We start from the raw sequence: 25,494 nt of genomic DNA, 5'->3' as shown, positions 1-25,494 counted from the left end.
AATGTGTCTTTTACTGTAATAATTTTTTCTATTTAAATATTCACCATATTGTTTGATCGCACCTTGCACAGCACAGCCTTCCAACTCAACTCTTCCTTTTTGCTCCCTTCAGTACAATTTACAGTGGACAGATGGGATAGCCCTGTAAAATATGTTGGACCATGTTACTTTCTTGCTTACAACTTTCAAGGGCTGTCTACTCAAAGGCTATCAGACTCAAGGCCTTATTAGGCCTTGTGATATTGTGACAGAATAATAATTGTATATTTTGGTCTTTGTCCCCAGCTCCTGGCCTGAACTCCTAACATCCTTTTAATTTCATAAGTGATAAGAGCCATAGAAGCATCTTTTGTTGTAATATTTGAGGTTTATCATGGTTCTTGAACTGGCTCTGGAAACAGCTCTAGAGTAGTAAACATGATGTTTTTTGTTATTCATAACAAGCCCCTTTCCACCACACCTGAGTTTATGTTAAGGAGGTGACCTTTGGAAAGCCCCTAAGGATGGGGCCTGGGTGCCAGGGGAACCAAACCTGTAATTGATTAGAGGGTTGGAACTTTAAGCCCCAGCACCTAACCTCTAGGAGAGAGTGGTTGGAGGTTGAGCCACTAATGGCCAATGATTTAATCATCGTGTCTACCTAATGAAGCCTCCATAAAAAAGCCCCGACTGAAGGGCTTCTGAGAGCTTCTGGGTTGGGGAACAAGAACACATTCACGTGCAGGAAGGGTGATGTATCCCAAACTCCCTAAGGACAGAAGCTCCTATGCTTGGAGTCCTTCTGGACCTCACCCTATCAGGTTTGCTATCTCTTCATCTGGATGTTTACTTGTGTCACGAAAAACATCCAGCCTAAGAGAAAGCTTGTAAGAGTTTATTTGAGCCAAACTGACAATTGCCGGGAAGCAAAATCTCAATGGATTGAGAAAATGTTCTGCAAAATGGCAGTTTGCAGCCTATTTTATACATAGAATCAAAGGAGGAGGGTTACATGAAATCCATAGTGGTAAATTAAGGGGGTGGGAGAAAGCAAAGTGGGGAAATCTCTGGAATTGGATGAAAGTAAATCGGAGAGACAGGTACTTCTTTCACATAGGTGGGTACAGGATAGTTAATAGTTCATAGAGATGTTAATCAAGGGACAAAAACAATCATGAGGGATTCTGTACTTTCCTGCTCTGTCCAGAAAAAGGGATTACTGACATCCCAAGGATGTCCTCTTAGATGCAAAAAGACAATAGACAGGCCAACTTAAAGGCACAGATTAACTTTTTGTCTAAAGATATGACTTCCCATCATGGCCACCTTAGTTATAAAATTTTTTTATTCACGCCATCTTAGGTGGGAATGTTCAATCTCCTGACCTTGTCAGGTATAACCTGTGGCCTCTTTTCTGTCCTCTTGTATACGTTGAAGTAAATAAATAAGTAAACTGTTAACCTGAGTTCTGTGAAACTTTATAGCAAATTATCAAACCTGAGGAGGGGTCGTGGGAACCTCTAATTTGTAAGCAAATCTCAGATGAAAAACACTTACTAAAAATTGTAGGTGTCCACCTATCCACAGGGCAGCTAATCAGAGCTTGTGATTTCAGGGTAGAGACTGGATGGCCATGCTGGAGAGATGAACAATGTTGCTCCAATCAGATGCAAGGCCAGGTTACCAAGATGGTGTACAAGCCAGTTCTATGGTTCCCATGGATTCCACAGCGATCATATAGGCAGCAACTGCCAAGTGAATTCCCCAGGGAGAGCCACACCCTTTTGTCTTCCTTCACATCCACAAACAAAACAGCTCTTCCAGCCTCATTTACCTTGTTAAGTCCGGGAATCTTTCACCCCTCAGAAAGACAGAGACACACACGACAATGCAAGGCACACAGCGAGGTTTATTTCCAGCTAGCTGGGGTCCCCGTCTCTGCCCGACGCAGCGGGTTTTAACAAAGGACCCCTAGCCTACAAAGCTAAGGGTTTTTATAGCAGTTCTAAGGTGCTTAGTAATTACTAAAGTCTTAGGGAGTACAGTATGGATGTCAATTCTCACATAACTAAGGTTTGGACGTCAATTCTCACATAACTAAGACATTTTGTACTTTCAAAAGTCTTAGGGAGTGCAGATTGTGCTATGCTTCAAGGCTGTTTAGGCTGTTAATCTTACTCTGACTTTAAAGTAACAGTTCTTGAGCCCAGGGCTGCCAGGGCTGTTAACCCTATCTTAACCGTAAAGCGGCAGTCCTTATGCTAACAGTCCCTTACAACCTCTTTCAGAACACTAAAGGCAGAAGCTGTAAAGAGCCTTCAAGGAAGTCCAGGAAAGCCTGTGTACGTTATATTAAGCCAGAACGGAGAACAAAAGTACCAGTATTTAAATTTTATTTAATTTTATTAAAATTTAAACTACAGAAACAGAAGTGGAATGTACAAACAATGGGAAAATGGTTAGGTAGGAGAAAACAGATTAACACAGCAATGGTGACAGGTAGTCCAGTCCTCATTACCATATCAAGCCCTCAGACCTTTCCTCCTGCAGAAACCAAGTTGTGTCATTACAGAGGGTAGAGGGATTGTGCTTTCTTCTGTCCACAAGGTTTCTCCACTCAGAAGCCCAGAGAAACCTGCAGGACAGAGTTTAGAAAAAACTACCAATATCTTGATCTTGCTCTTCAGCCAAAGTGGCCAAAGCAGCTAGGACACAGAACTCATGCCAATCAACAGTTCTTGTAATAACCTTATATGTTCAGTCACCTAGAAGACTGAGTATCTTGCACATAGGACTTGATCCAGGACAAAGTGGAGGCAGACCTCATGTAAAAGGTGGGTTACCAAGCGGTTGAAAAATAAACACTGGCAAAACACGCCTACCCAAGATAGTGAGAGAAGCAGAAAGGGAGCCTAAGAAATAATTCCCAGCATTCCCAGCCATAGCCTGAGCCCAGCAGACTGGGGGAAGCCAGATTGTTCAGCTGCCAGTCCTGAACCTGGACCACACTCTGTGTCCCATGATGGTTTGGTTTCGTGTCTCTGAAGTGAAGTGAGCCAAAGAACTGACTTCCCAGTAACGATCAGGCAGCTGCTGTGGAGGCTCAGAACTGATGAAGGATCATCTTTCGCTTCAGGTCATGGCTGAACTTGTTCATCCGAAAGAGCTCACTGTCATAAAAGGCAGAGAGGTTGTGGATATTGATCTGACGGGCCTAAAAGGAGAAAAAATCAAGTGAGAATGGGCTCTGGAACGCCCAAGTCCACAAAGTCTTAGGTCCAGTGATCTTTCTAAGGCCTGTTCACCACAGGCCAGGCAGGGTTGCCATCTCCATTAAAGGGAAAGTCACCAGGACAGAGGCTGGCTGTATCAGGGTCTGGAGCTTGCCATCTTAGCTCTGCTAACTGCTTGTGAGCTCAGGTGAGCTATTCAGCTGCTCTGTGCCATCTCCTCTGGAGGATGGGATGACAGTAACAGGACTTACCTGTTTTGGCCGCTGTCAAGATCATAAGTACACGGAACAGTGCTCAGGACATTAAAAACACTCAACAAATGGCTCTCATCCAAGGCTGACACCCTCACTGACAGAGCAAGGACTTTTTGCCCCCAAAGATGACAGCTCCCCAGGCAACCAACCCTGCCCTCCCATCCATGCCCATACCTTGTCCACCAAGTCCTTCTCAGGCACTTCAATAGTATCCTGCTGGGCCCCAAAGCGGTTACGTTGATATGTCACCTGCTCTGCCACTAACTGCTTCAGTATGAAGAGTAACAGCTCATTGTTATCACGCCGGAATGAAAGGTAGCGGGCAAAGGTCTGCATGAGAAAAGAACAAGGGTCACCATTCCTCTCTACCAGGACCCTCAAAGACACTATAGGATGACCAGTCCCAATCCTGCCATGCAATCTTCACCACTGGCGAGAGCAGCCAAATCCGGGAGCTTCTGCAGCCAGAGAGCAGGGCACAGCCCAGCGTCTAGGCCAGCGCAAGATGCCCGCCTGTGGCCTCGTGTCCCCGCCCCACTTGTACCCACCTTCCGCATGCTGCGCATGATGCTGAACTTCTGTGTGTCAATGAAGCTCTCCAGCATCACACGGATGGCCATGTTGACATCGTCCTCTATCACGTAGTCCCGCAGGTGGATGCGCGCATGGGCCTCTGCCATGCGGATCATGGACTCGATGTGCCGCACCGTGATGGGGATGCTGCCTGTTGCCTGGAGAGAACAGCATCATTCCTCTCAGGCAGGACAGAGGCAAGGAAAATCGACAGTGGTAGTGCTAGCAGCCCCAACCCATAAGGCTCCTCTAAACACTTACGGCAGAAGTGCTCAAAAGAGCCACCAAGTGAGCTCACACTTGCCACTTCTTTTTGAAGTGCAGCAGTGCCCAGTGGATGCTATTTTATGGCATACCCCTATTATGCTGGCACATGCTGCTCCCACCAATTCATTTACATACATCCCAGAGTCCATTATACTTGTGGCCAGATGTCCTAGTTACTGTCATGTACTAAGTACTGCATAATCCAGTGCAAAATAAATGAGAAAATAAAGCTGTTGTTTCTATGTAAACTGAGATGTTCTGAAAAGATTTGATGAAATTAAAAGGTTTAAAAAAAAAAAAAAGGAAAAAGTCACTGTCATGCTTAGGTGCATGACACAGATAATCTAAAAGAATTCTACATTCCAATTGCTTGTAAGCTGCCTTCACTCCACCGTGAAAGAACTGAAACTAGTTCAGAGCACATGTTCATTTGGGTGAGATTTATGCAAAGTCAACATGGGCCTTAATCAATGGCCATCAAAAGACCTTGGCCCTACACCTACAGAGACAAATGCATGCATATTCAAGTGTTGTCTAAAAATACTTTAAGGTGTAAGGTACGCTAAGTTTCTTTTTTTAAGGCCTTCCTGCTTTATCACTCTTTGGATTAACGGACTGCATAAATGAGAAAGCTGTTGCCTACTTTCCACCCCACCCTCTGGCTCCCCAGGCCCGCACCATGGATTCTTTTCTCAGGTCGCTGTACATCTTGGCCACCTTGTCCTGGTCCATCTGGTTGAGCTTCGGGTGGACCTTCTCCTTGGCATAGATGACGTACTTCTTCAGGACTTCCTGCGGCAGGGGCTCCACAGCACTTGTGTTGGGCATGGCGGGCTCTGGGGTGCCACCCAGCCCTCCCTCCTCCTTGTTGCTGGGGTGGTGTCTTATGTGGCTGCCGACCACAAAACGGGCCAGCATCTCATCCTAAGACAAGATGGAAGAGGACGGGTAGCAGGGGAGTCTCATGGCCTGGCTGGGAGGAAGTCAGCTAGCTGGGAGAAGTACAAGTTGATACCCTTGAGAAGGAGGTTTTCTCAACACTTATATCGTATGCCTACTATGTGCCAGGCAGCTACAGGTGCCAGGGTCCACTGGCAAATGTGACTGAGCCCTCACGGAGCTCATCTCCTAGTGAGGGGAGAGGAGACATAGTTTTTTAAATTAACTATAGAAAGTAACAGGTGCTAAGAGAAATAGGGCAATGGGTGGGAGCCTGAGGAGACTCCTCCAGCTAAGGCTTCCAGAACGCCTCTGTTATCTGACAATCCAGAAGAGCAGCATTCCAGGAAGAGAAGAGTAAGTTCAAAGCCCTGGCATCTTTAAGGTGTGAAGTGAGGGCAGCAGGAAACACAGGCACAGAGATCGCACAGGGCTGGCAGCCAGAGCAACAATGGTGGATTCTCCCATAGTTACAGGGAAAACTGCTAGCAGGTTCTTAAGAAGGAAAGGCATGATCCAACTTATGCTTTCGAAAGATAGGCTGGCATCTAACTGCAGTCTAAATGGGCATGAGTGGAAGCCAGGAACCAACCACCAGACACTGCAGTACTTCAGTCAGAGCAAGAGAAACAGGGACTCGAGTTTTAACAGAGGAACAGCGAGAAGTGGACAGACTGAGGCAGTAGGACCAACAAAACTTGGTAGCAGACCGCAGGCTGTGCTGACTGTGTTGGGTGGGCAGTGAAGGAGAGAGGTATCAAGGATGACTTCTGGGCCCGAGAACAAGAATGGAAAACACACCGTGGGTCATGTGGTACCCTCTTTCCCTGTGCCTGGCACACCACAGAACCCAAGCTTCACTTGAGGTCCCCAGGACTTACTGCACAGAACCTGAGACCTGTGGATATGTACCTGGACTGGGTCCACCGTGTCCCTCACCACACACAGGATGTCGAAGCGGGAAATGATGGGCTCCGTGAGATCCACATTTTCTGAGAAGGTCAGTGAGGGGTCATAGCGGCCCCCTGTAACACAAAGGCACTTCTCCATCAGGGCTCACGCTCCCCATATCCTCTCTTCCTCAACACAAAGTTCTCTCCAACCCCAAGTTGCTTCAGTGACAGAAGGGGAAGAGGTCTTTGGTAGAGGAACCAGAAGAGGACGGAGGCTGAGCACTTGCTGTCAGACATTCCAAACGAGACGCAGAAAACGGCTTTCCCCAATCAATGGCCCGAAACAGCCTTGAGACGGAAAACACACCTGTCTCCCAACAGGAAGAGCCAGACAGGTGAGGGTGTCTGGGCCCTCTAAGCGTTTGCAGGCTGGGACCAACAAAAAACTCCTCCCCTACTTACACAACACACTCGATTCTTCTCCCAGGTCTTCTGAGAAGAATGGCCATGGGTGGTTCTGAGAATATGGCTCAACAAAAACCCAGGGTTCCCACTTCCTGCTCTGGCTGGACATGCAGGAAAGAATCCTTTTTCTATTGCTTAATTCCTAACTCAGATCTGTGACTGGATGAGGGTTCTATGGATTCCGGATTCCTGAAGGCAGGGTCTCTTTGGGTCTTGTCCCCTTTGGCAGGCCCTGAGCCCCACTGGCTATCATGCCTGGTGTACCTATGGGGTTGGCAGCGGCAATGACAGTGCAGCGAGCCTGCAGGGAGGTGACAATGCCAGCCTTCGAGATGGAGATACTCTGTTGCTCCATGGCCTCGTGGATGCTGGTTCTGTCCTGGTCATTCATCTGCAAGAGTCACATGCTTGATTCTCACCAACATGCCCCAGTAACACTTGTCCCCCACTGAGGGTTAAGCCAACACACCCTGAATCCCATTACCTACATGGTCCAGGACCCACCTTGTCAAATTCATCAATGAGACACACTCCTCGGTCAGCCAGAACCAGGGCTCCAGCTTCTAAGGTCCACTCTCGGCTGACAGGGTGCCTCTGGACATATGCCGTAAGGCCCACAGCTGAAGCCCCCTGGCCGGTGGTGAAAATGGCACGGCTAGACACTTTCTCAATGTATTTGAGGAACTGAGACTTGGCTGTGCCAGGATCTCCACACAAGAGCACGTTGATGTCGCCTCGCACCTTATGTTTGCCCCCTGGAGGAGGCAAGGATAGGAACAGCGGGAGTGGCGATGAAAGGCAGATGAGGGGTACAGGGCTTACCTCCAATTCCTCAGCCTATTATGAACGGCAAAGGAATATTATCTCCAGAAAGGACTGCAATACCCTGGGACCAGCAATCCCACTTCTCATCACTGAATCCAGAGAAATCGGTGTATAAGAGTGTATAACAATGTTCTCGTAAATGTAAAAAATTGGAAGCAACTGAAATATTCTCCAACCAGAAGGATTAATGAATTACACTATGCTATATGGACCATAATACAGTAACTTGAAAGAATGAACTTGCTCTATTATGCACTAATGCCAAAAGATACCAAAGATATGTTACTGAGTGAGAAAAAGTAGGCTGCATATTTTATGCATAGTCACTTATACACACATTACAGGAAACTAAATAGAAACATGCATGTGTTACGCAATTCCGTGTTTTCTAAGTTTGTGTGTAAGTCTATGATGGCCACACAAAGGTCTGGGAGTGCACAGACCACACTGATCAGAGGGCTGACCGACAAGGAGGGGACTAGGATTAGAACGGGTGGGCAATAGTGATTTTGGCCTTCCTGTGACTTCTAACAATTTAAGCGGATGTAATATAAAAACATATTTGTATGTTACTTTCAGAGATAAACTTAACTTTTTAAAAAATAAAAAATTTTAAAGTAAGAGAAGCAAAGACAAATTTGCTCAAATCAAAGGAAGGCAGTGGTGGAGCTACAGACAACTGGACACCCAAGATGCCACGCCCATGGGCTCTGCTCTCCCTACGATGGCCAAGTCGCACATGGCCTAGCCACCTCTTAACATGCTTTCTCCCCAGACACCCAGGCTTCAGGGTCTTGCCTTGTCTGACACCTAGAACCTGGCTTCTACTGAATTCCCTATAGAGGACGCTTACCTGGGTTTTTGGGCTCCCCTCCAAACAGAGCCAGTGCCAGGCCTCTCTTGATGTCTTCGTGCCCGTAGATGGAGGGAGCAATACTGGCAAAGATCTGAGGACGGGAGGGAGAGAGCCATGGGAATGGGACCTCTGCTCTCAAAAGTCTGGGTCAACCTGATACCCATAGCATATCACCCACATATTCCAGCCTCAGAGGATGGTGATGTCTCCAGCCCTAAAACACCCATCCCACAGCTGCTGCAATTCCACCAGGCCCTGACATTAAGCCCTGCCCTGACTCTGGGCCTTGTCATTAGTTGGCTCTTTCTGAGAATCACAGAACTTGAGACCTTAAAAAACTTTAGTCCGACACCTTTGTTGTCCTAGTTCAGAAAGGACTACCCTAAGGTTTCACACCAAGAGCAAAGACCCAGGCTCTGACAGCAGGAAGACCCCTCACATAAGCCGTGGCCTGCCTGAACCTCAGTTTCCTCAAATGGAAAAGAGGCAACATTACCCAATTTACAGGAGTGTGTGAGCTCTAAGTGAGGCATTTATACTAGTGTCTGGCTCCTGGCTGGGATATGATGGAGAAATATAATACAGAGCATCTGGCAACCCAAGTGTCCTTCAACAAATGAATGGATAAAGAGGTGGTACATATATATAATGGAATACTACTCAACCAGAAGAAAAGATGAAATATCACCATTTGTGATGTAAATGGATCTTGAGAGTATCATGCTAAACAAAACAAGTTGGACAGAAAAGCAGAAAAGGACAATAAAGATATCCCTCATATATACAGGATATAAAACAGAAAGCAACAAATGAACAAAGACTCACTGACAGACAACAGTCTGGCGGTTACCAGAGGGGAAGCGGGACAGGGGGAAGTTGAAGAGGGTAAAGAGGGTCAAATATATGGTGATGAAAGACTAAACTTTGGGTGATGAGCACACAATGAATATATAGATGACGTATTACAGAATTGTACATTTGAAGCATTAATAATCTTATTAAACCAATGTCACCCCAATAAATAAAAAAATATAGAGCATCTGGGAGACATGGTCACCAGGAAGTCAGGTCATTTTCACTGGAGATTCACTGAAACATTCTCCATTTCTGTGGGGCTGAGGGGAGGGGCAGGGAAGGGGAGAGAGACAGGGAGGGAGTGGGAAGAGAAAGAAAGCGAATACAAAATCTGCTGAAATTTTAAAGATGAAACTAGAGACATCAGAGACATGTCTTGCTGGTGGAAGTCAGCTTTCACCTCCACCTGCAGCATGGTTGTGCCTTTCCTATTCTCAACCTTTCCACCCTCTGCACAAGCACTGCATCCTCACAGGTCAAACCTAGCGGCTCAGGAAGCACCAGGCCCTGGGGAGGGGCTGTGAAAAAGAGAAATCAGCACTGAAGTGTTGACGGAGACCCACCTTCACAGGGTGGGATCCAGCTGTCCTGCCTCTGCCACCAGCCAGGCAGAAAAGTTGTTCCCTCTGGCTTTCCTGGAAGTGTGAAGATGGGTGAAAACTCATTCTGGGAGCTGGAGATGGGGATGGGAGTCAGCAGTCTATGCTATGTAATGCCACTGCGTCACAGCCAGGGCAATGTGGCCGGCAGGTCCTCAGGAAACAGGATCTGCTTGTACCACTGGTGCTGTGGCAGAAATGCCGCCTGCCACTATTTTATGCAGTGAGTTAGGAGTGGAGGCCTTTTTCCACATTACCTTCGCTGGTTCTTTCGTGGGCCCTAAAATTTACTGCAAAATTCAGCCCAAGCAGGCGCTGTTAGCACTGTTAATATAAGTGGCTCACAGCAGTCCAGGCCTAGTGGCTGATGTCTCCAAATACTATTTCTCACTGAAAAGAAACACTACTTCCCACAGGGCTGTTTGGAGAAATAGCTGATTCCAGGCCTGAAGCAGAAAATATACAAGAGCTTCAATGCGAAAACCTCAATGACATTAAAGCCTACTACCTTGTAATGACACTCAGTGGTCACCTCACAAGGTAAACCATTCATCATTTTGAACCAAGTCATTATTTTGAAAACTGGTAAATAAAGGGAAATAATCAATTATCCTGCTTTTCATACAGGAGTTCCATCTAGGTGTAGTCAATATAGTTAATGACAAACAGCAGTTTCACTATGTAGAAGTATTCCAGCAAATAAACGAAGAATTTGGAATTAACTAATGAATGGATAGATTTAGTCAAGAACTATCAGTGGCTGCTAACATCAGTGACGTGTTGTGCCTCATCATGGAGGTCTGCCTCTGTAGGAATCTTGCTATAGTCCCCACCCAAAAAAGAAAAAAAAAATTCGAAGCAAGTCTGAGTAAGCCTCTGACTACCAATTTACAGAGAACAGGCAACAGGTGTTATGTTCAATAAAGACATAATCTGCAACATCTAGACCGTGGAAAACGCGACAAGACAATCAACCCAGTTTCTTCTGTTCTTTAAAAACTGCAAGAAAAAAAGAGATGAAGAGGAGACTCAAAGATGGTAAGACTTAAGGGACAGACCAACCAATTCCAATGTGTGGACCTTACTGGGATACTGACTCCAAGAAACCTTTTTTAAAAAAGAAAACAGATAATCAGTGAAATGTGAACACCAACCAAATAGCTGATACAAAGGAACTGCTAATTAGTTAAAGTGTGACAGTGGTATTGTGGTTAGGTTTTAATAAAGAGTTTTTTAGAGACACATACTAACAATTAGAGATGAAATGCTACATCTGGCATTTGCTTGGAAATACTTGAGGGGGAGTGGGTGCAAATAGTTACAAGCCTGGCCAGACTGACAACTGGTGAAGCTGAGGGAGGGATGTACAAGGGTTCGCTACACCATTCCACATGTTATGTCTGAAAATTTCTGTAATAGTTTTAAAATGTGGGTCAGTACTTGTGCTAGGGTAGCCCATGGAATACACAATAACCAAATACTCACATATGCATCCTCCCAAACTCTGGTAACCGTATGCAGGGAGTAAAGTGCAATCATCGGAAGACTGAAGCCAGACTATGTGGGTAGAAATCCAGGAGACTTATTTAACCCTTGTGTCTCAGTTTATTCAATAAAATGGAGAAAGATGACACCCAGATTATAGGGTCATTCTTATTATCTGGAAATTACCTAGGCAGTGCCACGTGGATGCTCACTGCTTAGTACGCGTAATTCTTTTATTAAATCCTCATCTGCACTGGGAATGTTAACGTTGGGAGACATTTGGCCCCAGATCTCCCATCCTCCCACATATTATGTGGATGTGCCAAGGCTGCCTGTCCCTGACCTCTTTAAGCAGACCACTTCTCAGAACTGTTTTTGCAGCGGGCACCCCTGTAGAGTGAAGTCACATCTCCCTCCAGGACCACGAGCAGTGGCCTGCATCCTGCTTGCTATGAGTGCTAGGTTCCCAGGCTTAGTTTCCCTCCTGCAAAGCACCCGTGCATCCAGGTGGGCCTCCCAGTGGGGCTCGAGGGAAAGGGGCAACCATGTTAATGCCTATGCTGCCCACTGTGCTGTTTCTGACCCAGTTATTCCTGGAAATAGGCCAATTTAACAACTGGTAAAAAGGATAAAATCAAACCCAGGCCTACCAGGGAATATCACAGCACTTCCCATGAATTATTTCACTTAACCCTCCTCATCCGAAAGTCATGCTCTTAATTCTCTGCATGCACTGCCCCGTCACCTCTCAGAACGCACGCCCACACACCTGTGTGGCTACTGTGAGTGCTTGGCCCCAAGCTATGCTTATCCTTCCACTGGTCCATTATGCTTTTCAAACATGCAATCCTTGCACCTCGACCCAGTTTCTGTATAGTGTAACTTTTCTGCCTGTAATAGTAACATACAGCTGCTGAGCACTCCGCAGCTAGCACTTCACATGCATTAGGTTGGTGCAAAAATAATTGCGGTTTTTGCAATTTTTTAATTTTAAACTGCAATTACTTTTGCACCAACCTAATACTTATCTGTTTAATCTTTATAACAACTCTGCGAGTAGATACTATCATCATCTCATTCTTAGATGGGGACAGTTCATCTGATCATACTAAGGGTTAGGCCAAAATTCAATCCCTGATAAAATGAGATCCATGGGGGCAAGGACCGTTTCTGACTTCCCACCAGGATCCCAGAATGTGGCCCTAAAAGGTATTCAAGGACTATGTTGGCAGAACTGAAGTTCTTGTCCTTCCAAGGCTGGCCAAACACCTGCGATTCCTATGGGTACCCCAAATCTTGACAGACTAAGGCAGCCCAGGCAGAGGTGAGTGCATCAGACTTGCCCTGCCCTCAGGGAGTTTTACAGACCACAAACGGAAGGATCCCATTCAGTAAACAAGCCACTGGAACCTGAACTGATTCACCTAAACTGAGGGCCTGGCTCTCTAGGAGCAGAAGAACAGAGGTCAAAGAGAGAGCCAAACTGTTCTATATTAAAAACTGAACAGGAAGTAGACAGCTAAGGCAGAGCGAGGAAGGAAGGGAAGAAAAGGAAGAAAACTGTGCGCTTGAGAACACTTACGACCTGGCAGCCGGGTGGCGCCTGAGTAGGTGAAATAGCAGAGGACTTGTATGAACAGAAATTTAAAATACTATTTGTTATTTGTGTGTCTACAATGTCAATCCCCTTCTCCCCAACCTTCAGCAAAAATGTCTACATAAAAAAACTGAATCCATATTGGGATAGCACTCCTGGAGAAGACTGTGTGTGAGTAGGAGTCTAACACCAGGGGACACCCACACGAGATGAGTTATTCCTACTGCTCTGCCTCCGTTTCAACTTCAAGCTTACAATCCACATGATCTGATGAATCCTCACAACCCTGTCCTAACCAGGTGGGGACACAGGTTCAGAGGCCCATCCACAGTGCCAATGTTTATGCTCTTCTTTTGTAGCACGGGGCCCCCCATAAAGGCAAGTTTACTGAGCTGCACTGGGAAGTAAAATAAGGGAACCTCAGTCTCCAACATCTGGGAATCAAGACCGAGATTCCAGGGCAGCCTGGAGAAGTAGCTAAGGCTTTGGCAGCGAGCCCTGGGCGCCCACAACACCCCCAGTGAGCCCCCGGACTCCTCGCAGAGCGCAGCAGCACCCCACAGGGCTTCCACCTGCCTTCTCCCCAATCTGCTGGTCCTTGGAGAGGCTGGTGATCATCTTCACATCTTCGTCAGTCAGTTCCCCCACAGCAACCTTGTTGTCCTTCTTGGCCACATGGTTGGCCAAAATGACCGTGGCAAAGACAGGGAAGCCATTAGCAGTGTTAAGGGAGCCGTCGTAGTTGTTGTGGTAGATGCCAGTCAGCTCCTGGGGAGAGGGGAGGCCATGTGGTCAGGTGGGCCAGCCCTGGGGTCCAAGTGGGAGCTGGGCCCACCTCCACACCTGGCTTTACCCAGTTGCTTCTCCTCCAAGTCCTCCATGCTACAGACAACAAAACGAGAAACTCAGCAAAACCAAAGTACAATTAGTCCTCAATCCAGTGTTCTAGTTGGCTAGTTCAGTCCAAAGAGCGACTCAAGAACTCACCTCAGCCAATGCCCCGGGTGCCATGGATCCCCCTCCCCACCGCTCTGCCACAAATGCTCACACAAATTTCCTTAGCAACTCAGCTCCCTCCCAGCCCACTCCTGGCCACGTACTATCTCATCTCCTGGCTTGCAGCTGTCCACCAGATCAGCGAGGAGAATAGCATCTTTGGAGCGGGGAAGCCGGCCAGCTGCCACTTTGCCGGGACTCTCTTGAATGCGGATACGCTGGTAGTTCTGATAGATGGTCTGCGAGGAACAAAGAAATGGTCATGGGGCCTGTCCCTGTGTGGCAGACTTCACACTCCTCCAAGCATGGAATTATGTCACCTGACCTTGACCACGGCTCTGTGAGGGAGAGCAGGCAGTGTTGTTATTTCCATCTACTGACTAGGAAACAGAGAGCCAAAAATGGCAGGAAGTAAACCCACTGTGACTTACACATCAGTGGATGGTCCCTGCTCCTGTCACCACCCCTCTGGATGCCTCCTTACTGCTGGACAGTCAAGCACCTGTCACCAGCCAAATGGCTGAGCCTGCGTGTATGGATGCTGGAGCCAGGCTGCCTCGGTTCAGATCCTGGCTTTGTGGCTTATACTGTGTGATCTTGGGCCAAGTGATTGCCTCTGTGTCTTCTCTGCAGAATAGGCATACTAATACTGCCAGCTGCTGCCTCACAGTGAGGATTAAGTCATACATGCAGAGCACTTAAATCGGTGCCCAAGAAGTGACAAATTACGTTAGCGGGGGCTGATTGCCAACTACCACGTGCCAACATTGTGCCATGCAATTTAATGTTCATTATTTCACTTACCGTTTAGAAAACAGACCACACACCATACCAGCTAAAAGCGTACACTCTGGGTCAAAATAGTGCACGCTTCAATCATTTGAGACACTTTGCGGCTGAGTAACCCCAGCCAGTTTCTTCATTGGCAAAACAGGGTAAAAGTACCTGCCTTTGTAGCGTATGAAGACTACATGCTTCACCTAGCACCTGGCAAGTACTCCAGAAATGTCAGTGAAAATTATTACTCCTCTGCTAGTTACTCTCCCAACTTCCCGAGGAGCAGAGCCTTAACCTCTGCTTGGTGAAGGTGGGATCTGCAAAGGAGGGAAACGAGACAGGGCAAGGAGGCCTGGGCAGAGGCATGGGCTCAGCCGAAGTCCAGTCTCACAGATGTCTCTCCCCAGGCAAGGCACACCTGAACTTTTAAACAGGTGTTTGTAGCTCTGGGATGCCACAAGAGCAACCTCCCGGGCATTTTCTGGCAATGTAGCTCAGGATAGGGTAATTCTCAGAAGCGTAGAATAGTAGAGGGGCCCCAACCAAAGGCCCAGAGAGGCAGGTATCAGATATGTCAAGAACAAGTCTCGATGGGACCTCAGGCACCCCACGAGTGATGGACTGGAAAGCAAGTGCCTTGCTCAGGGTGCAGCTGAACAAGAAGTGTGTCCAGTTTAGCCAGATCGTCCCAGATTTTAAGAGAAGTCATAAACTTCAATGTATTAAATAAAATCATCTGATTTTAAATACTGGCTTGAACTTTTTTTTTTTAGGTTTGAAATGTTTTGTAGAATAAGACAATATATTTTTCCCAACAAACTTTAAAAAAAAAAAAAATTCAGTTTTGTTGGTTTCTACCACCCACTAGCTTGAATTTGTGAAAACACCATGTGGGCCAAACTAAACAAGCTGGCCAGGCAGATCTGGTTCTCCCGAGGGTGTGGCCAATACACAATGCCCTCTCGCTTCTCTCAGCTACCCATGCTGGTTTTCCAAACTGCCTATGAGCTTAGGTAGCCCGTGTATTGGAGATCCCCGAGACAGGAAGGACAGCCAGCAGTCAGCGCTGTGTGCTCTCGCTCACCTCTTCCATGTTGACTTCAAAGGGGCCAGCTGACTGACACTCAGGGCAGGAACCGGGCTTCACCTCCTGGTTCTGGGACTGACAGAAGGGTCCCAGCACAAAGCTACACTTGTTGCAGTTGTATTTGACCATGCTGAGCTGGGGCAGGACGCCTGTGCAGCTGGTCACCACCCCACTGGTGCGGATCAGCTGGTTCAGGTGCAGCTGCCTATGGAGATGAGAGGGCACATCAGAGGCCTGGAACTCTGATGCTCCACCCACGCCCTCCAGAGAGGTAAGTACTACAGGGGATCCCAAAAATCTGGGGCCCAGTGCCACCGGATCCATCAAACCCCCACCCCGTGCAAACCAAAACTCATGATTGAGGGCTCTCCTTCGCTGCAGCCATCTGTCACATGACCCTCCTCCCCCCATCAAAGCTCTCTGGAACAATGCCTGAGCCATGGTGTACACAGGACTGAACTGCCCCCACCTCACCTCAGCGAGCGCAGCTCTTCCACCAGAGGCAAATGGGAGATGCGCACGTGGATGCGGCTGGCAATGCGGTCGTACTTGGGGTACATGGCCAGCACGACCTCCAGGGCAGCCTCATCGAAGATCTGCAGCAGCTCCGCCGGCGCCTCCGGCAGGAAGTACGCCAGGACGTGCTCTCTGGCCGCCAGGTCCTCGTAGTTCACCACCAGGCTCTCCCGGTTCTCTGGAGGCGGGAACAGACTGAGCATCAAGCCAGAGGAGGCAATTTCTGCCTCACTGTGTGAGGAGGGAGCCTGCTTGCTCGCCCAAATCCTTGACTTGAAGCCACAAAGCTCACCTCTCACTTCTAAGTCCACCTTGCTTTAGCTGTAAGATTAAGTAACATGTTCTGAACCTCAATTTCCCAATCTGTGAAATAGGGATGTCACAGAGTACAAATTGCTGGAGGGATTAAGTAAAATAACACATGTACGAGGTCTGAAAATTAAGTTTGCGAACTTGCCACTGTGCGTTTACATTGGCGACACTGTACAAACAGCTCAGTAAGGTTTCACAACCTTGGTATATCAGTGTCTCACAGCTGTGTTTGTGTAGATGTGTGGCAATGTCTTGATGAGTGGCGTTCATTGTTGTTGTTGCATGTTTTTGTGTGCCATCGCAATAAGCAATGAACAAACATTAAATTTCTTGTAAAATTTGGCAAGAGTGGAAGTGAAATCAAGGAAATGTTGGTCCAAGTTTATGGGGCTAACGCCATAAGGAAAACAGCAGTGTACAAACAGACTAAACGTTTTCCTGAGGGGAGAGAATGCATCATTGACGAAGAGGTGTCAGGGTGGCCAGTAACGAGTAGAACTGATGAAAACATTGCAAAAATTCATTGAATTGTGTGTCAAAATCGTAAGCTGACTGTGAGAAGCATAGCAGACCAAGTAAACATCAATAGAGAAACAGCAAAATCTTAACTGAGTATTTTGGCATGAGAAAAGTGGAAAAATGGTCCCGAAAGAGCTCATCAATGAACAAAAGCAAAGGAGAGTCAAAGTTTGCCAGCACCTTTTGGAGAGGCAAGACGATGTTTTCGGCTGTGTTATCACTAGTGATGAAACATGGGTCTACCAATACGACCCTGAAACAAAGCATCAAAGTGCACAATGGAAGTCAGCCAATTCTCCACGACCAAAAAAGTTCTGTCAATCCAAATCGAGTCAAAATGCTGTTGATGACCTTTTTTTTTTTTTTTTTGATACAGAGGGATCATTCATTATGAATTTGTACCAACTGGACAAGCAGTTAACCAAGTTTACTATTTGGAAGTGCTGAAAAGGCTACGTGAAAAAGTTAGACGAAAAAGACCTTAACTTTTCGCCAATTCATGGCTCCTGCAGCAGGCCAATGCACCAGATCACACGGCACTGTCTGTGAGGGAGTTTTTAGCCAGTAAACAAATAACTGTATTGTAACACCCTCCCTACTCACCTGATCTGGCCCCCAATGACTTCTTTCTTTACCCGCAGGTAAAGGAAACATTGAAAGGAAGACATTTGGATGACATCGAGGACATCAAGGGTAATACAACGACAGCTCTGAAGGCCATTCAAGAAAGAGTTCCAGAATTGCTTTGAAGGGTGGACTAGGCACTGGCGTCAGTGCATAGCTTCCCAAGGGGAGTGCTTCAAAGGTGACCGTAGTGATATTCAACAATGAGGTATGTGGCACTTTTTCTAGGATGAGTGTGAGAACTTAATTGTCAGACCTCGTAGGAGACTGCGCCATTCACAAATTGCTTAATAAAGCCAGTTAGATCTTCACATTTACTCGGTTGAATTTGTTTTTTAACAAAACCACACATGAGGGGGGTTTAAGGGAAAATACTCTGGAACTGATACCTCAGTTGTTTATTGACAGAAGAACAGTGATGTTACCAAACCAAACAAAGTCTGTGTACCCAGCGCTTCAAAAGGCCAACACTCAGAATGTCAGAGTTTGGAGTAAGGAAAGGTTTGTTGATCGAGAAGCTGCCAATCGGGAAGATGGGAGATGCCTCTAATCCACCTGGCTCGCTGGACTAGGTTAAGGGTTTTTAAGGAGCTAGGAGGGACCTTGGATGAGTTCGCGAACTTGTCAGACTTCGTAGAGTGCCTAGTACAGAAGGGCTGCAACTTGAAGTGCCTGCCAGGTCTAGGAAGGAAACCCACAAATAAACTGTGACAAATGGAAGACAAAGGGAGTGGAGGGGACAGCAGGAAACCAAGATTTGGATGCCTCTCTTTAAAATTAATTCCGGTCACACAAAAATATGCTACTACTTTCTGTTCAAAGTAGTAATACAAATTTTTCCGTAAAAACCTGCCAAATTTTAAGCATGTCAAAAACCACTTCTGTGGTACAGATGTGCTTCCTGTATTGTCGGCTAGAGAGTCCTAGTGCAGACTTGCAATTCTTTTTGTACAAGGTCTTATCAAAAAATACAGTGAATGTTTTAATTTAAAAAAATTTATTACTATAAAAGACACATTGCCATGAATCCCTCCAAAATACTGCCCCCTCTCTTCAAACACACTTATCCCATCATTCTTTCCACTTTCTGAAGCAGCTCTGAAAGTTCTCTTTCCTAAGTCTTTAGTTGTGCTGTTGTGGCTGCTTCGATGTCCTGAACTGCTTCAAAACATTCACCTTTATGGTCATTTTGACTTTGGGAAAGAGCCAGAAGTCACACGGTGTCAGATCTGGTGAATAAGGTGGATCAGGACACACTGTGTGTCTGAGGACACACAGGAATTGCCATACCAGAAACGATGTGTGACACGGAGCCTTTCCACTGTGACCACAAAATACAGTGAATACCACAGCAGAGCAGAGTGCCATCCAACAGAAAGGCAGGGATCTTCAATACGGGAAGCAGTGCATCGAACCTTAGTAACAGTGTGTGACAAGTTTCAACTTGTTTGGTGCAGTCAGTCGTGTGAGAGCTACAGTTGAAAGTGTTTTAAAGTGTGCTATAAATCATCCTCCATCATGACAACGTTCCACATCACATATTACTTCTGTTATATGGCAATTTCTGTCAAATAAAAACATTATGGTGTGTCCGCATCCACTTTATTCACTGGATCTGGCATCGTGCAACCTCTGGTTCTTCCCAAAAGTCAAAATGATTCAAGACACTGAGGCAGCCATGACAGTGCAACTAAAGACACTCATGAAAGGGGACTTCCAGAACTGCTTCAGAAAGTGGCAAGAATGATAGGTTAAGTGTGTTCAAGGAGAGGGGGAGTATATTGACGGGGATTAATGGCAATGTGTCTTTTACTGTAATAATTCTTTTAATTTACACATTCACCATATTGTGTGATCACACCTTGTATTTGTCTGAAGGATGGACACTGTGGGTGCCAGGTTCTAACTCCCATCCAGCAATAGGCAAGTGTGGGCACAGGGTCCCAGAGAACAGTTTCCAGGCTCTCGGCCTCACATGGAAAGGTGCTGGCTCAGGTAGTAGATGGCCGTCAGCTGTGACTAGTTGGCCATCAGCTGTTACCGGCTAGCCATTAGCCAGATATAACTGGCATGGCTACGCTAGGGAATTGGTTGGTTGGCAGAGAAACGGACTGCGGATAGTGTTGATCCTACTTCCTGTGTCTTTCCTGGCCTCCAGTGAGACAGGGGTGCAGGAAGACCCCTCACTGGGGTACTGGCGGATGTTTGCTTTTGTGTGTTGACCAGCCACCATGGAGAATGTAGTGGTATGACCCCCCTATCTATGGCTCCCTTGGTGTTCCTTTTTGGCCTCACCATGTCCTGCGTTCTTGGGCGGGGAGCGGGAGCTGAGTCCCTGCATGACAGCAAGTTATTTAATGTTTTCTGCATTTCATGTCTCCATTAAATGTGCCACTAATGGGCCAAAGTGATAACTCTCTACAGGAGAGTTTTGGAAGGTGAACTATGGTGAACAGAAATGGGAGTACAGAAGCCATACCTTTGCACATGTCGCTGATGCGTTCCTTGAAGACATTGTGGCCATGGCCATCCACGTGGGTGCGCAAGAAGTTCTTGAAGCGGTGGTGTATCTCTAGCCGGGGGCCTGCCATGCTCACCCACTCACGCACGGAGTGGCCCTTGAGGTCCTCAAGGTTCTCAATGCTCTCAATCATCTCCTCATCCTCCTCACTGTCCTCTGTGGCCCGCTCCACTTGGCGGCGCTTTCGGGCAGGGCGCTCCTCGTCCTCATCGCTGTCTGGAGCAAAAGGGACATCCTTGAGTGAAGTTATCCCCAGCACTCCTTCCCAGCTCCCCAAGACTCTGGAAGAAGGACCAGCCCCCTTAGGGGTGCAGACATCTCAACCTACCGTATAGGAGCCCGCGGCGCATGCGGCCCAGGCCCCGGCCGGCCTCACGGTCACGCTGCTGCATGGCTCGCTCTGCCGCCTCCCTCTGACTTGCTGTCAGCTCCTCTACGTCCTCATCATCCAGGGCCAGTCCATCAGCCTCGTAGGTGTCCAGTCCCGGGATGGGACGGTAGTCCCTGAGAGACCCCCAAATGTTAGTATCAAAAAAACCCAAATGCCACCCAGGAACTGGGCCTATTTCAGAAGGCTCGGGAGCCCTTGGCTGAAGAGTCTCCAGGCCAGAAAGACAAAAGGCTGAAAAGGATCTCCCATGGATAAACCAAGTGTGGTCTGTCCACATAATGGAATACTATCCAGTTTCCAAAAGGAAGGGAAGTCTGACACATGCTACAACATGGATGAATTGAGGACATTGTACTCAGTGAAATACACTAGTCACAAAAAGACAAATAATGCATGATTCAGTGTGGTAAGATGAAAAAATTCTGGAAATGGTGGTGATGATCACACAACGTGAGTATACTTAAAGCCAATGAACTGGACACTTTAAGGTGTTTGAGAGAGGAAATTTTACGTTATTTATTTTCCCACAATAAAAAAAGGGGGAGCTCACCACACAGCTTTAAGCACCCAATAAGAGAAATTGGAGAACCACAAAACCTTCATACATAAAAGCTTTTCAGAGACATGCCCAGCTTCCCCACAGTGCAGGAACTGTCCCTCTCTGACAATACCGCCTCAAACCCCTTCAAGAGCTGGGAAGGTCTTCTATTCACATCAGCCAAACCACCCTCTCTGAAACTCTCGCCAACTCACTCAAGCCTCTCAGCTCCTCTAAGACTGCCAAGGACTCATTTTCCATAATGTCATCTATCAGCTATATGAAGAACGATTACCTTATCAAGCAACCCCTGAGACCAAAGCCCTGCTCTCCTCCCTACAATTCTAGGAGGTAGGCATCATTACTCCATCGAAACGATGAGGAAACTGAGCACTAGAAGATGATACGACTTTTGCCAATTGTCACTCAGCAGAGCTGGGTGTTGAAATACAGTACAACCACAAATCGCAAACTCGTTCCCTGATACCACACTGCCTCCCCAAGATAGTCTTGAAGTCTCCTTTTTTTCAGGTAAGTGGTAATCAGAGGAACTGCTACTATTTGGGTGTTTTTCTGTTTTTCTGTAAACTCTGTCAAGCTACACTCTCAAGACAAGTAATCCCATACTCTTCATGCCAGAAACAAAACCCAGAGCCAGATATACTTCTAGGCTGATCCGTTTCTGAATTCTTAAATTCCCAGGAAAAAGGTACCTGACTCTTCAAGTCACAGGAAATATCCTCAGAGAAATTCTAATTGGTCCATAAAAATTTGAGAAAATTGACTTCATCAAAATTAAAATCTTTTGTGCCTCAAAATGTGCCATTAAAGAAATGAAAAAGACAAGCCACAGATTGAAGAGGAGATATTTACAAGTCACATATCTGATAAAGGACTTATACCAAGAATAAGTTTAAAAACTTTTATAATTCAATAACAAAGAGAAATGACTTGAATAGACATTTCCCCAAAGATATACAAATGTCCATTAAGCATGTGAAAAGATGCTCACATTAAGCATCAGAGAAATGTAAATCAAAGCCCCAATGAGACACCACCTTATACCCATTTTGATGGCTATTATAAAAAACCAGAAAACAACAGGTGTTGGCAAGAATGTAGAAAAATGGTAACCCTCAGACACCACTTGTGGGCATGAATGTAAAATGGTGAATCTGCTTTGGGAAAACATTCTGGCAGTTCCTCAAAAGATTAAGCATAGAGTTATCATATGACCCAGTAATTCCATCCCTTGGTATTTGCCAAAGAGAATTAAAAACACACATTTACACAAAAACTTCATAGCAGCATTATTCATAAGTGCCAAAAAGTGCAAAGGACCCAAATGTCCATCAACTGATAATGGATAAATAAAATGTGGGCTATCCAAATGTGGGGAGAGAGTCCCAGAGAGCGGTTTCCAGGCTCTGGGCCTCACATGGAAATGTGCTGGCTCGGTTATTGGATGGCCATCCGCTGTGGCTGGGTGGCCATCAGCTGTTACCGGTTAGCCATTAGCTACTAATATAACTGCCGTGGCTACGCTAGGGGGTTGGTTGGTTGGCAGAGAAGTGGACGGCAGATTGCGGATTGTGTGGATCCTGCTTCCTGTATCTCCAACCCAGCCGCCAGTGAGAATATAGTGATATGACTCCCCTATATGGCTCTGTTGTTCTTCCTTTCTGGACTCACCATATCCTGCGTTCTTGTGTGGGAAGCGGGAGCTGAGTCCCTGCATGACACCACCAAAAGGAACATTATTCAGCCACAAAAAGTAAGGAAGTACTGACACACGCTACAACATGGATGGACCTTGAAAACCAGACGCCAATAGCAAAGGGTCAGGTATTATGATTCCATTTGTGTGAAATGGTCAGAACTGGTAAATCTAAAGAGATAGAAAATAGGTTATTGGCAGCCTAGGAGTGATAATGGGAACCAGGATTAACTATAAACAGGCACAAGGGGTCTTAAATGGGATGAACATGCCCAATAAGGAAATATTCAAAAAACGAGAGTGTGATGATTGCCAAACTCAGGAAATTGACTAAAAAGCACTGAATTATATTCTTACAAGGGGTAAATTTTACAATATATAAATTATAGCTCAGTAAACTTGTTTCTTAAAAAGTCACAAAACAAAGTCTAATTTGGCCCAGTTAGCCCTCAGATAGCTCTATCCAGAAGCCCCTGCAAAGGGCCTCTCCTCTCGTTCTCTAAAGGGAAGGAGAAGCAAGGAGAAGGTAGAAATAGATGGTAGAGGATGAGGGAGGGGGTGCTCTGCCTGAACAACTCCACAGTGCACGAGGACCTGTCCCAGGCTGATTTGTCCCAAACTCCTCATTCCTTCCATAGTCTGACATGTTCTGCACACCCAGTCTGATCATCTGGGGTGACAGTGCTTAAAGCAAAGATCTGAATAGTCCAGAGAGGGACCCTTCACAGTCCGTGGGATGGCTCACAAGAGCACTCCCTGTGGAGTGTAGGATGGCCTGTACAGTCCTCTCACACACGTCAAGTCTGGAACCCCGAGTCCAAGGAAAGAAAGGCCCAAAAGGAGACTCTCCATGAGGCTCCTGGGCATTCACACAATTCTAGTACTGACACACCCACCAAATCCCGGTTGTTAATACGGGGCAAAGCAGCAATAGAAATCTAACCTTGATCCCTTGCAGAGCTTACTCTACTGTCTTAGCATTAAGCCTCAATAACCTTTAATACATGTTTATCGTTTACTAATTAAGCGTGAAAGTAACTAATACAGGGCCTGGTACAGATTAGGTACAATAAATACTTGAATTGAATCTAAATGATGGTTAATCAGCTACCCCCTAAATTCGCTGTTTTTTTGAAATTGCAGAAAAATACTCAGCTGCCTGTTTCCTGTCCTTTCCAGGTGGCATTCCTGATGTTGTCCACCAGATTAGAGGAGCCTTACATCCCTTGAGGTGCACATCTCATGGAGTTTGGGCTTAACTCAGGCCTTAGGGTGTAGTCTTAGACACAAAAAGTTAAATGGACCTACACTGTGGTCCTATGAACCTGTCTCCTCCCAGACTGAACCAAGTTGCTCTCAAAGGCAAGATGCTCAGATTTATCTACTTCCCTAGCACCCAAAGCATGATCGCAGACACACAACAAGCTCCCTGCAAAACTATCTGTTGATGCAGGCATTGAATGAAAGTACCTCTCCATGCCATCTCCTATAAGTTCCTCTCCATCCTCTTCCTCTTCCTCCACGGGCCCCTCTGTACCTAGCAGCCCCTCGGACTCATCTTCAAAGGGAGGCAAGTCACGGCCAGGGCTGGAGGTCAGAGCATCTGTGCGTCGGGAGCTTCGCCCAGGGCTGGAGGTGAGAGGATCATTGCTTCGCCGAGGCCGAGCTGGGCTGGAGGCCATGGTAAAGGATTCAGATGATTCCTGCAAGGGAAGACCCAGAAGGTGAAGGCTAACTTAGCTTTCTATAAGGTGGCCCTCCCCACCAGTTACCCTATTCACCACACCAAACCCCTTCGACTCAAGATTTTGCACATGCTGTTTTTCTCTACATAGAATGCTCTCCTCTGAGCTCTCTGAGCCAATGACTTCTCAACACACGGGAACCACCTCAAATATCACTTCCTCAAACATCTGGTCACACACAATAAATACCTGTGTTTTCTCCACGACAAATCACTGAGGATGCATTCCCATCCATTGCTAAGCACTGCCATATGAGAACAAACATAAGAAGTCTGATGCTTACAGACTGGTGTAGGAGGTCAGACAGTAAACAAGACAAGGAGACAAAAAGCATGAAGATGTGGGACCTCGTCTATCTTGTGTACACTCTGCGCCAAGCACAGAGAGGGCGCCCAACAAGCATGTGCATAGCGAATAAACGACAGTGGCCGGCTGCCTCCACTGCAGGAGTCCAGCGCTCCCAGGCTGGAGTGGGGGAGGCGGCATCACCAGGAAGACTGAGCGGTGCGGGGACAGCTGGCTTTGCAGACCCCGAGAGGAATCAGCTCCAAACCAGAGCCCAGGGCCTTAGCTCGTCCGTAGGACCGATCCCGGGCGGCCGGGAGCAGGGTAAGAGCGGGGCAAGGACTAGAAGCACGCAGCACCCCCTCTACCCGCACGCTGTCCCTGCTTCTGGCACGAGCCCCGCACCACCCGTGCCCCAGGCTGTGCAGACGTTTGGGCCGCGGGGACTAACCGCGCGCCCAGCACCCGCGCGCTCACCGCCATCTTAGCGCCGCGATCCTCTTCGCTACTGCAGCAGCAACCAGTTTTCGCGCGAAAAGTGGCTCACGTGACCCGCTGGAGCCCGGGAAGCGTCTGAAGGAACACGGCGTTATGACGTCGGCGTCTACTCCGTCACGCCGGCAAGCGGGAGGCGGGTCAGAGGGGA

The 25,494-nt window shown here is 47.0% G+C and overlaps 1 protein-coding gene across 3 annotated transcripts; it reads right to left on the bottom strand.

Annotated features, from left to right (window-relative positions):
• Nucleotides 1-1,868: 1,868 nt before the first annotated feature.
• MCM2 (minichromosome maintenance complex component 2) lies at nucleotides 1,869-25,470 on the bottom strand. Of its 3 annotated transcripts, none has more exons than XM_019718595.2 (16): nucleotides 25,326-25,470; nucleotides 24,289-24,521; nucleotides 20,501-20,676; nucleotides 20,131-20,388; nucleotides 16,155-16,374; nucleotides 15,678-15,885; nucleotides 13,921-14,055; nucleotides 13,397-13,588; nucleotides 8,282-8,375; nucleotides 7,108-7,358; nucleotides 6,868-6,994; nucleotides 6,158-6,270; nucleotides 4,985-5,230; nucleotides 4,015-4,197; nucleotides 3,641-3,796; nucleotides 1,869-3,193 (listed from the first exon to the last, which is right to left on the bottom strand). In XM_019718595.2, exons 1-16 carry the CDS (start codon nucleotides 25,329-25,331, stop codon nucleotides 3,083-3,085), a joined length of 2,709 nt encoding a protein of 902 aa, XP_019574154.1. In that variant the 5' UTR covers nucleotides 25,332-25,470; the 3' UTR covers nucleotides 1,869-3,082. The 3 variants fall into 3 exon arrangements, with proteins under 3 accessions (XP_019574154.1, XP_074196572.1, XP_019574156.1); XM_074340471.1 differs by having other exon boundaries at nucleotides 25,300-25,352; XM_019718597.2 differs by lacking the exon at nucleotides 25,326-25,470 and adding an exon at nucleotides 24,753-24,773.
• Between the last annotated feature and the right edge of the window lie 24 nt (nucleotides 25,471-25,494).

This window comes from Rhinolophus sinicus, linkage group LG09, assembly GCF_036562045.2.
Source record: "Rhinolophus sinicus isolate RSC01 linkage group LG09, ASM3656204v1, whole genome shotgun sequence".
Lineage (NCBI taxonomy): Eukaryota > Metazoa > Chordata > Mammalia > Chiroptera > Rhinolophidae > Rhinolophus > Rhinolophus sinicus.
This window is presented reverse-complemented; position numbering and strand designations above follow the sequence as displayed.